At 38.8% G+C, this 11,463-nt stretch overlaps 2 protein-coding genes across 4 annotated transcripts; both read right to left on the reverse strand.

Moving 5' to 3' along the window:
* Positions 1-242: 242 nt before the first annotated feature.
* xiap (X-linked inhibitor of apoptosis) lies at positions 243-6,836 on the reverse strand. 3 transcript variants are annotated; one of them, XM_061274139.1, is made up of 8 exons: positions 6,699-6,819; positions 4,946-5,088; positions 4,544-4,808; positions 3,907-4,465; positions 3,172-3,271; positions 3,009-3,087; positions 2,054-2,093; positions 243-779 (listed from the first exon to the last, which is right to left on the reverse strand). In XM_061274139.1, the coding sequence occupies exons 3-8, from the start codon at positions 4,781-4,783 to the stop codon at positions 586-588; spliced, it is 1,212 nt and encodes a 403-aa protein (XP_061130123.1). In that variant the 5' UTR covers positions 4,784-4,808; positions 4,946-5,088; positions 6,699-6,819; the 3' UTR covers positions 243-585. The 3 variants fall into 3 exon arrangements, with proteins under 3 accessions (XP_061130123.1, XP_061130114.1, XP_061130104.1); XM_061274130.1 differs by lacking the exon at positions 4,946-5,088 and having other exon boundaries at positions 4,544-4,805; positions 6,699-6,836; XM_061274120.1 differs by lacking the exon at positions 4,946-5,088 and having other exon boundaries at positions 6,699-6,829.
* Positions 6,837-9,180: 2,344 nt separating this feature from the next.
* Positions 9,181-11,251, reverse strand: psmd10 (proteasome 26S subunit, non-ATPase 10). Its single transcript, XM_061280705.1, has 5 exons — positions 11,035-11,251; positions 10,857-10,955; positions 10,392-10,538; positions 9,658-9,824; positions 9,181-9,519 (listed from the first exon to the last, which is right to left on the reverse strand). Exons 1-5 carry the CDS (start codon positions 11,146-11,148, stop codon positions 9,366-9,368), a joined length of 681 nt encoding a protein of 226 aa, XP_061136689.1. The 5' UTR covers positions 11,149-11,251; the 3' UTR covers positions 9,181-9,365.
* Positions 11,252-11,463: the final 212 nt, after the last annotated feature.

Here is an 11,463-nt window from a genome sequence, read left to right on the forward strand (position 1 = left end):
TCGACACCAATTGCACTCAACTCAAACATCTCGAAATTATGTCAGTGTATGCATGTTGAAACTTCATAATTATTTATCGACCTTGTGTATAAATAGGCATCACAGCATATTTCATGACCAATTAGTGTATTTTTTATTGCTGAAACTTATTCAAATAACAGATAATTGGGGAGAGTTTTTAGGGATTCATTACTTATATTAGTTATAATCTATTTAAACAGAAATAGCCATGGGGTGATAAATAAACGTAAAAGTATTTATTAATAAAAAAATCACACAAATTAATTCAAGATAAATACAGTAAGTTATTAGGTCATTTTGAGCTGTTCTAAACATCAAATGAAAAGCAGTCAAAGGCACCTCTGGAATGGAACGTGGGAAAAAAATATGTAATGTTTCTGCACTAATTATTCCCCTATTTAAAAATATTTGATAATATACTCTTGATTTGCTTTTCAATAGCCACTATTTGTTGTTGTACCATCTTTTGCAATATTACAGGCTATCTACACTTAATATTAAAACACAGTAAGGGATTGTAAGAACGCAGTACAGAAAGCTTTATCGGGAAAAACGAAATATTTCTTAAGCGATGTAAGTTTTGACCTTCTGCGTAATGGCCCCGCAACAAATTGGACACTTAGTCAGCGTCTGTGAACATTCCTCACAGGTGGCCAGATGACCGCACGGAATGAAAACGACACAAGTATCTCGATCCATACACACTTTGCACTGTTTTTCCCTCTGCAGTTTCCGTATTGTTTCCAATGGGTCATCATCTGAAAGACGGAAAAAAAAAAAAAAGTTTACTCATCATCAGAACATGAGCGCACACAACATACGTTTTATTTCTTTGTGGTATATAAATACCAGAACAGGGCTAGAGGCAAAATTACATCACAATTTTTTTTTTCTCCGACAGGATTAAAGTAAATAATGTGAATTCTAGCATGGTTTCCAATTCCATTCTTAATTTACAGTCTTTTTGAAAGCATTTTTATCATTTACTGATTGTTACAATGATACAAGGGGAGGGACTTTGATTCACTTGCATATAGTCTTGTATTTTGAAGTTTTCCCACTTGTATTTCATTTGACTGATCAACACCATTATTAATGTTAGCAAACGTTTGTGATGTATAGTACTGCTAAAAAAAAAACAAAGGGAGATAATAGAAATGGAAACAAATATTTTGAGATTTATTCTGATTAAAACTAAAATTGGCATCCTGATTGCAAAAGTGGTCCACTGACGATCTGTAGTAAGACCTGTCAAATTATTCTGATTGGACTCATCTACGGCTACAAGGCAACTTGTTTGTGCCGTCGCATTTGAGACAACACGGTGAAAGGTGTGTGCATTTCCCAAGTCCCAACAAGTCAGTACAATCAACATCTGCAAACAAAAAGCAAGCATAAAAAGTATTAAAAGGGTTAATACTGGCTTTTTCTTTTTAAGAAAACATGGATCCTATAGCTCAAAAAAGTGACATGAAAAAAATAATCAATTGCCAAACGGTATCCAGAGGTTGTTTGAGTGGAGGGAAAGTACCTATTATTTAAGAGGAACACTTATGTTTAAAACAGATTTGGTGAGAAGTTACATTGTATAACAGTTAAAGGTGTGGAATTATGGAACACCAGCAGTGAAGAACTAAAGAACTGCAGTACAAGGACAAAATATTGATGGGATACCGTAATATGCTGTGAAGCTGTTTAAGTTGCTTTTGTATTTATTTTAATTATTTTTTTTAAAATATATTTGACTATGGTCAAAATCTTGACAGAATCAAAGAAAAACATATGTAGTTACAAGGGGTAGAGTCAGATAAGTTTAGGCTTCCTTCTACTCCCTTTTGAACAAATATGAATTTATAATAAAGGGAAAATTATAATGCAATGTCATTTTTTTTTCAATGTTCTATTGTACTATGGAGTTATCAGTTTCTGTATTTTTTTACTTTTTTTCTTGTATTCCGTTTAATGTTCGAAATAAACAAACAAAACAAACAAGTTGTGGGAGGGAATCTAGTCTACAAATGTACGTATTTACCTTTGTGGTATGCTGTAAATCCATTCTGATGACTTGAGGTCTGAAAACAAACACGTTCATAGTTAGAAAAGATTTTTCAAAACTCAATAACTAAATTGACCACCACAAGATTAAGTTGACAAAAAACTGCTGCTACCTCTTTTCAGGTACAACATAGTAATATAATAAGTGTGTGCAAAGGTTGCACCCATTCTCAGAGTTGCATAAAGATTAGCCAAGTAGTGTAACAAGTTCAACATTAAAAAAATACTTCAAGATTCTGTGTGGTTAAGAAAAGAACATTTATGGTGGACGCTAAGAGAATATACCAGTAATCTAAAAATAACTCAAATCGAAGAAAAAAAAATCATAAATCACCTTTTTTATTTAAATGAAATAAATTTAAAAACTACAAACAATAAAAAAAAACGATTACAACTCCATCTTACATTTGTAAAACTAACTGAAACCAACTTTATGTTATAAATGAGCTTTTTTGGTTAATTTCAAATGTTTTGATTTTCAGTATTGCTGACATCCATAATAAGTACAGAAATGTCAGTCATTTGAAAATTTTAGATAACCTTACTTTATCAAACAATACTTAGTGACTTATTTTACCTTGCACTCAAATACTCTATATAAAAAAGAAAACATTAAAATACTAAAACTAGCAACAACTACACCAAAACTAAGTATTTTGAAAATAGAAACGAATAAAGACTACATAATGACCTGCTCTAACAAACAAATTAAAAAATAAATAAATTAAAACCAAAAGTTATCAAAATAAAAACAAACTATGGTGAACAATTCCAAACTATTATAATCCTGATTCAGGTACACAGATTGCACTCACATCCTTTGAAACAATAACAGAAATAATAAATTCTATAGCCTAACTGTCATCATTTTGAAAACAAAAACTGTACTATTTACAAAATCATGTTGTATGTTGTACATATTGTAGGCTCACATTTTTGTTTTGTTGAGGACCTTGCAGCTGGATGGTGTTGATAAATTCTAGTCCTTTCTCTGCTAACACGAACCTGCATCTAGTTGAGGAATGGAATGGCATTCACTGACTTTGAACACAAAGTAAAATGCATGCATGTTGGAATTGCTGTGGTTCTTGTTACCCAGGATAACTTTTGGCATGCTCTTCCCACGGGTCTTCATCAGGCGCCCAGCCTTTTAATCCTCCTTCACAATGAAAACACATCACCATGTCTCTTTCCCCTGCACATATGCATGCACACACACAAAAACAAATGATATTCAGGCATAAGAGAAAATTCAGAACATCATTACACTGAATGTTGATCCAGTGGAACTCCCAAAAGAAACCCAGTGGAGCAAACTACAAATTCAAACCACCATCCTTCAGATCATAAGCATCTCGGATTAACTCCACAAATGTATTTGTGTTTGTGTGTGTTTTTGCGTGCGTGCGTGTGTGATGCTACTACTATTACAGAAGGGTATCAGTGGTGGCAAACAGGAAAGGCTTATTAACCCTAAACACTTCATTGAAGTCGATTACATAAACAGCAAGAGAAAATACAGTACCTACACTAATTTTACAATTCTTCATTCCAGTTGTTCCCTCTTGATTGCTTGTCTGCAAGGCGTCTTAGAAGCACGAGTATTTTGCTTTATTATTTAGTTTGAGTTGCACAGTGGCGCGAGACTATTATGGAAAAAAACAATTATGATTATTAGGGCCCGGGCATGAGCCGTGAACACTGCAAGGACCCTATTGTTCTCATACAAATTCTTTTCATTTTTTTCCTCCGTAAAGACTCACATTTGTGATTAACTTCAAATGTTGAACTGAGGAGGTTGCATTGCACATGTGTTGATTACTGCCATACCTGTGCTGTAGAAGCCAGCCCTTGCTAGTCGAACATGATCTATTGGGTGCTGAATCCCTGCAAAGCTGCGCAGCCTCTCTTGGAAACTCCCCATAGAGATATAAGTGCTGCCTTGAGGTGCACTGCGAGGATTCTCCAGTCCCGTGCCCCCTTCGGCTGGGACGTTTCCCACGTCATGGCCGAGGACGAAGAAGCAGGTGGGAAAATGTTTGCTGTGTTCACCCCAGGGCGTGTCTTCTGCTTCCCAGCCACCAAGCATGCCGCCGCAGCAAAAACACTGAACCCGGTCACCTTGGCCCAGGTAGTAAAGGCCAGCTTGCGCCAGATCGCTGGGTGTCACAGGAGCAGTGGGTGGCCAGGTGGAAAAGGTCTGACGTCTGGCCTCTTCCCTCCTCATATGAGGGACCATTGGGTAGGTGGACTCATCGACCACCTCCCCTGTTCTCAAACGATATTCCATGTCTTCGTCAACTTCATTGTATCTGGAGCCCGTTAGCTGTGTACTGTGCTGGAAATTGGTGCGATGGGTGCAGCTGAGGAACGTGCACAATGGGGAAACCTAAAATTGAGTTCAAATGCAGTATATGATGACGCAGATCATAAGAAGGATGTGTTCCCCATTTCCATGCCATCTTACCTCCTTATGCCTCTCTACAGGTATGTCTCCCCGGCACCAGTTTTCCACATTCATCCTACAGCTGAAACAGCGAACCCGATCGGCAGGACCAGTGTAGTAGAATCCAGCCCGGGCCAGTCGCTCTGGGGGCACCTGCTCTGCCAGAGTGGAGCCGTTGAATGAATGGAGACGGTCGCTCATTTGGGAGTAGTCGGCCATGAAATCGCTCTCGAGTACACCATCTTCTGTGAGGTCTGACATGATAGCAGCAAACGGGGGATTGCTACTTTGGAGTAGAAGGAAGAGTGGGTGAAGAGGGGGTGTAGAGAGACCAGGAAAAGTTAGACATCTTCTGTATGACTTGAAGCCTACGAGACGTTTTCACCATCGATGTACTTCCGGTGGCAATAGCTACATCTGTACCTTAAGTAAGCTGACCTTCTTGTCACAAGGCCAAGGCAGAGCAATTGAGAACACAAACAAAATGGCTTGAATGTTGATTTTTAACCTTTCCTCTCTAGTGCCATTTTTCAAATGTGTCGTGTGTTTGTCCAAAAGAAAATGTCCTGTCGGAAAGAAACAGCATTTCACTCAACTCATTCAATCCCAGCCACTAGAAATGACAATGCATCATGGGCAGTTGGGCACTGTAGCATGGGGGGCTACCCGAGAGGTCACGAGAGAGTGAGAGTGAGAGAGAAAAAGAGAGAGAATTATGAGGGACGTATTGTGTCAAATTCATCTTCTCAACGCTGGGTGGTGTCGTTTCTTCCTTTTGCCATCATAATATTTTCTGAACTTGTCAGGTGGTTAACATACGTCCGGTGTGAGTTCAACTGGGGTAGATTGGGTCAAAAGTTTTGCACTTGAAAAATCTTACTTGCAAAGAAAGCATACTTGGAAAAAATAAAACTTGAAACTGAAAATAAACATGTTGAGCTTGAATGTTGAAAAATAAAACAACGTACGAATTCAAAATAAAAATACGAAAGGTTTTTTCAAATTGAAAATAGTTTTGAAAAAGATCTAAATCGGAAAAAAAGAGTTGAACATGAAAGAAATGAGACCTCAAATTAAAAAATAATGGAAGTGAAAAGTGAAAATAGTTTAATCAGAAAAAGTACTAAGATCTCAAATCTTGAAAGTGAAAACTGAAAATAGTTTCCTCAAAAAAAGCACCAAAGTGAAGCAAAAGTACTTTCAGCTCCAAAAAACCTTTCATTACTAATTAATCAAATATTCTATTTGTCATTTAAAATAAATTGGGCTCAATGGAAAATAATAAAATACGTTTTTTTTTAACCTGCTCATGGTTATTATATTATTACAACCCGTCCAAGATATGTTGGGACATAGCGTGTGTGTGCGTGTGGGTGTGATGGGCACGGCTGAATGAGACAAGTTTGTCTTCAGACTCATACACACGTGAGAACAGGGTGTAGCACTCAGCAACCCAGCAACACAATCCCTGTCAACACAGACCAATATTTACCTCGACTTATCAAGTTTGATATCATGTCGAGTCAAGTCAAGTCTATTTGTATAGCCCTAAATCGCAAGCAGTCTCAAAGGGCTTTACATGTACAAAACATCTATTGACGATTATTCTCAAATCCTTATTCGAACATACTAGAAAAGCATTGTAGATGATTGCTGCTGTAGTTTTGAGTGATATTCAACTGCACTGCGTTATTTTATATTTTGTAATTGGCAGGAGGTAAAGAATGTTGTTTTATTATACGCATTTCAAAACTTGATGTTAGAGCTTACTTTTAATTGATGCAACCGTACATCTAGCAGTCACAGACAATAATCGATAAGCAGTCTTTGCTCTTTAAACTCCACATTCAAAACTAAATCACCAAGTAACTGCAACTGCGTGAGGGGGGAAACAAGGGTAAAGTCCACATTTGCTGGCTTTACGTATTCCATTCCATAGACAAGCGTCATTACAATTTCCAACCACAGCGTCTGAAACGACTCACGCGGCTTTGAGCGAGCTGGAAGTCACGCTGGGGAAGTAATAAACATAAGATATCACACGCAGGCATAGGACTCTGTCATTTTGCATTCACAGCTTCGTGCTAGCAGTAACATGCTAGCCCGAGCTATTCTACAATTCTACATATGCTTGGAATTATTTTTGTTTGTCAGAGTTAAAGAAAATAAGTTTTACCTTTGTCCCGGTCGTCACGCTTTAATCCAACAACAACTTTAATGACTTCTTTAGAAGTGACATGAAAGAGGTGTATCGTATGACGCGACCCTTTCAGGAAGTAGTTGCTCAAAGGTTGACTGGTGCGCACCACGTTTGCGCATCCCACGTGACACAATAGTGATGTGCATTGCAGTTCTTTTAAGTGAACTGAATCTTTAGAGTCAGTTCACTCAAAAGATTCGTTCAAACAAATCGCTCAACGAATCGTCCCCCACCACCACACACACACACACGCACACGCACACACACGGATGCTTTTTTAAAATTTTTTATTTATAAATCAAATAATCAAAAATCAACGCTTCAGTTCACGGAAAGTGAAAAGTGCCACACCCGCTGTGACACTCCATTAGGTACACCGCCATTTTCAGGTGTTCCATCCATCCATCTTCTTCCGCTTATCCGGGGTCGGGTCGCGGGGGCAGCAGCTTCAGGAGGGACTCCCAGACTTCCCTCTCCCCAGCCACTTCATCTAGCTCATCCCGGGGGATCCCAAGGCGTTCCCAGGCCAGCTGAGAGACATAGTCTCTCCAGCGCCGACACCTACTGGTTGAAGTCATATGAACTGAAAAAAGAACGAATCACTTTAGAAAGTGATTTGTTCACTCTCGTTCACTGAAAAGAATTCGTTCTTTTGAACGAATCCTTCACTCACAAGCCAACACTGACACAACAACGCATGAATTATGAAAGAGACTCATCAAAGTGCCAAACGCTCGCTTGACACGCTTTAAAAAAACGAACAAGTGTTAATAGATGACATGCTTTGTTTTTTATTTTTATTTTTTACTCAGTTGCCCAATATTAACACAGAGAGCATAGGTTTCCAAAGTCTATAATAGAACCCCAAATTAGTGGTTCAAATCACGGAAAATAAAGCTTACGCCTCAACTGTCAGACACCACTCAATGTGATGAAAACACGCCCAGCTCAAATCCTACCTGTCACTTCAAGTTTCTCTACCAAAGTACCGTTTTTTTCCATGTATAATGCGCCCCCATGTATAATACGCACCCTAGAAATGGCATGTTGATGCTGGAAAAAAGCCTGTACCCATGTATAATATGCACCTAAATTTTGACTCCTACTTAAGTCCGTAAACGTAAAATTATTTCAGAAAAAAGATCATCTTTGGGAACAACCGGATGTTATTCTGCCGGTCAGTATCACTGCGCATGCGCTAGCAAACTCGATAGCGAAGAAATGTTTCGGATTTGTGTAGGGTACATTGTGACAGCAAACGAGCAGGTGATCGAGCAAGCGTCTGATACGAGAGCATTGTGTTCGTATGGAGCGTGTTTGAAGTGAACAGCAGAGAAGAAAGCGCATCTGTAATGGCCGCCTCTCTATCATATCCGGATTTGTACCCATGTATAATGCGCACTAGGGGTGTAACGATTCATCGACATCGATTAATCGATATAATGCTCTACGATTTATTGGCATCGATGCTAAACGTAAACATCGATTTAATAAAAAAAGATAGAATAATATCCTGATTTATAACAATTCATGCGCAAAATCAACAAGGTACTGCAAACTCTTTATTTAGGAAATTACAAGAGTATTGCAGTATACAAAGTGCTTATTTTAACACTGAACTTTGATGTCGTGTTTTTTCTTTAAATGTGCGGCGAGATTCGTGCTCCCTGAATATTTGATCACCGCATGGCAGGATTTACAAACTGCACGTGTTTTGTCCGTTGAGCCATCTTTTCTTTGGAATCCAAAGTGCTTCCAAAGAATGACTTGAAGCCTAAAGGGGAGCCAATTTCCTCGTCTTTTTGGACACTAGCCATAGCACCAGCCCAGGAGCCGCGTACTAGTTGTCGACTCCCCTTTCACGTGCAGCAATGCCGCGCACTGCTCCCGGAAAGAGGAAGCAAGCAACAATGAACTGGATTTCAAAATAAAGTCGCGTCTAATGTCCGAGGTCAAACACGGCGATATAAATCGATGTTTACGTTTAGCATCGATGCCAATAAATCGTAGAGCATTATATCGATTAATCGATGTGTATCGATGTATCGTTACACCCCTAGTCATTACTACAATTGCAAATTGTCTTCACTTTTAATAATATCCTTTTTTTTGTTGTAATATTTGACCAGTTTTTACTCATCTGATTAGAAAACGATTTCTTTGTCAGTTTCCTTTGTAGCTTTTACTGTATATGAGGTGCTCGTACATTTATTTGGGTTGACAGTCATAATGGCCCTCCGAAAGAAGCTATGACTACAATGCGGCAGGCGAAAAAAAATGAGTTTGATATCCCTACTGTAGACTGTGTCGCTGAGTGGAATAAACAGTTAACGTTCACTGAAATTTTGAGGACCCACACCACAAAAAAACGAATGAGACGGTGACTCGCTCTGGCTTCATCCGCCAAGATTGCAGTGGATGTGCAACAGAGTACACAAAAGAAAACACACAAAATAAAGAAGCTTAACACTGATTTTATTAGGCAATTTGCAATACATCAAATGTCACAAAGGGTGGTTTGTTGTTTGGGCCAGTGCATTTCAGTGTTTTTGGTCAGATATGTTACCATCTGTGCCGCTGAGGAAGCCAAACTTGTCTCAGGTCTGGATGAAGCTGAAAATGCACCTTTAAGTAGTCAATGGATCATCCTTCCACAATTCGACGAAGTACGTTGCCCAGACTGCCCTTGGCCATCTGGAGAGGCGTTTTCTCCTCCTTGTTTTCAATGTAAATGCTGGCTCCGTGTTCCACCAACAGCTTTGCTGCTTCAACCCGCTCCTCATCGCACGCCAGGTGGCTGGTTCAACAAAATGGCAAAATAGTTGCAAATATAAATACACCTTTTGTCATTTAACACTTCCACATTGCTTGATTTAAGTAGTTTAGATCATGCTTTCATGGTTCAGTGGTAGGACAAGTGTTGCTCCAAACATACAGTGCTGTGTTGCCCTGCGAGTCCTGGATGTTGGTCGAAGCACTCTGTTTGAGAAGCAGCTGGATCAGGCGATAGTTGCCCTTGGCGGAGGCTCTATGAAGTGGAGTGGAATCAAGTTTGTCTGTGGCATTAGGGTCAGCTCCATTTTCAAGCAAGAGCAAGGCAATCTAGGAAAGAGGATTGAAATAAGCCTACTTTGCTTTGATTTTCTACTTTGTTCACATCGCGTGTTCCTTTAAAGACTGCCAAAGTGGTTCCAAGTTATATCTCAATATCCATTCACTTATACTGTTTGAGTATATATACACAATAGATATAAATACAAGTTCAAGATTTCTCATATGTAAATGACTTTCACAACTTTTCATCAGAGGATACGATCTGAACAAAAGAAATGCAGTTTTCGTTAACGGTGTCAAACATTTTTTTGTGGCCCAACGAAGCAACTAACGTAATGTTACCGGCTGTCACTATGTTAACGGAACTGCGTGCATTTTTTTTCCACTTTTTAAATATACTGTATCCCTCCATACATCTACCACAATATCTACTGCATCATTTTCCGTAACTTATGATTTGTAATTACATTTGATTTATACACACACACACACAGAGTGAAAAAGGGAAGAGAGAGAGAGAGAGAGAGAGAGAGAGAGAATGATGGGGGAGAAGGTCAGAGGGAGGGGAGGAGAGGGAGAGGGCGGGAGGGAGAGTTAAGAAAGTTAGATATTTACTTCATATCTGTCCTTGGAGGCGGCATAATGTAGAGGAGTGCATCCATTTTGATTTACAGAGTTTAGCTGAGCGCCTTTGGCTATTAGTGCTCTGACAATGTCTTCTCTACCTGCAGATGATGCAATGTGAAGAGGGGTCCATGCAGCCTGGAAATAACATCAACAAGGGCTGTCGTTTTGAGTTCTTCCATTCGACAATCAATATTTCCCTGGCTTCGTCCCTATTTTAACCCTTGTGATGCGTTTGCGTCACTTTTTATTTATATTATTTTACTGCTTTCCAGCCAATAGTCAATACATTTATATATACTTGAGTACATTGTTGTTATTTTGTATGTAAAAGAGGATCTGTATCCTGTCGTCTTTCTAGTATGCAGTCAACCTAAAACGATTTTCTTTTAGTGGACAACAGTAGAAAGAGTAATTGTTTTATCTAAATGTACAGTACTGTGTTTTAATTCATACATCATCTTGCATGTTCACTTCAACTCCCAGGTCAAGCAGAAAAGAAACAATGTTGAAATGGCCAGCCGAACAAGCCCAGTGCAAGGCCGTTCTGTGATCCTGAAACAAGAGAAACGTGCAAAATTGAGCATTTAGACTTTGCTATTCTCTTATCACGTCAAATAAAACGAATTTTTACCTGGTCCGTTTTGCAGGCAAGGGTTTTATCAGATGTAATGCACTCTTTTAATTTCTCAAACTGGCCCAAATATGCCAAATTACACACGTCAACGTTTGAGACAGACCCTTCCATTCTTAAATATATTGTGCCGAAATGTATTCGGAAAATAATAACTTGTGCATATGCGTACACTGCCGAATTTGAACCACGGGTGAATGACTCAGGAAATTATAACTTCTACTTCCGCATACAACTCATGAACTCGTCACAATAAAAGCAAACGCGAGACATTTCCAAGGTGTTACACTGAAATGCTGTATATTTTAGATGCATATACAACTATAGATAAACATAAGTAATATGTGAATAAATAAAAAAGCCTATAACAAACCTAGTTGGTAACTGCATTGTATGTGACCCACAGCTGTGTTTTATTTTGGTAGTTCA

This window comes from Syngnathus typhle, linkage group LG1, assembly GCF_033458585.1.
Source record: "Syngnathus typhle isolate RoL2023-S1 ecotype Sweden linkage group LG1, RoL_Styp_1.0, whole genome shotgun sequence".
In the NCBI taxonomy this organism is placed as follows: Eukaryota; Metazoa; Chordata; class Actinopteri; order Syngnathiformes; family Syngnathidae; genus Syngnathus; species Syngnathus typhle.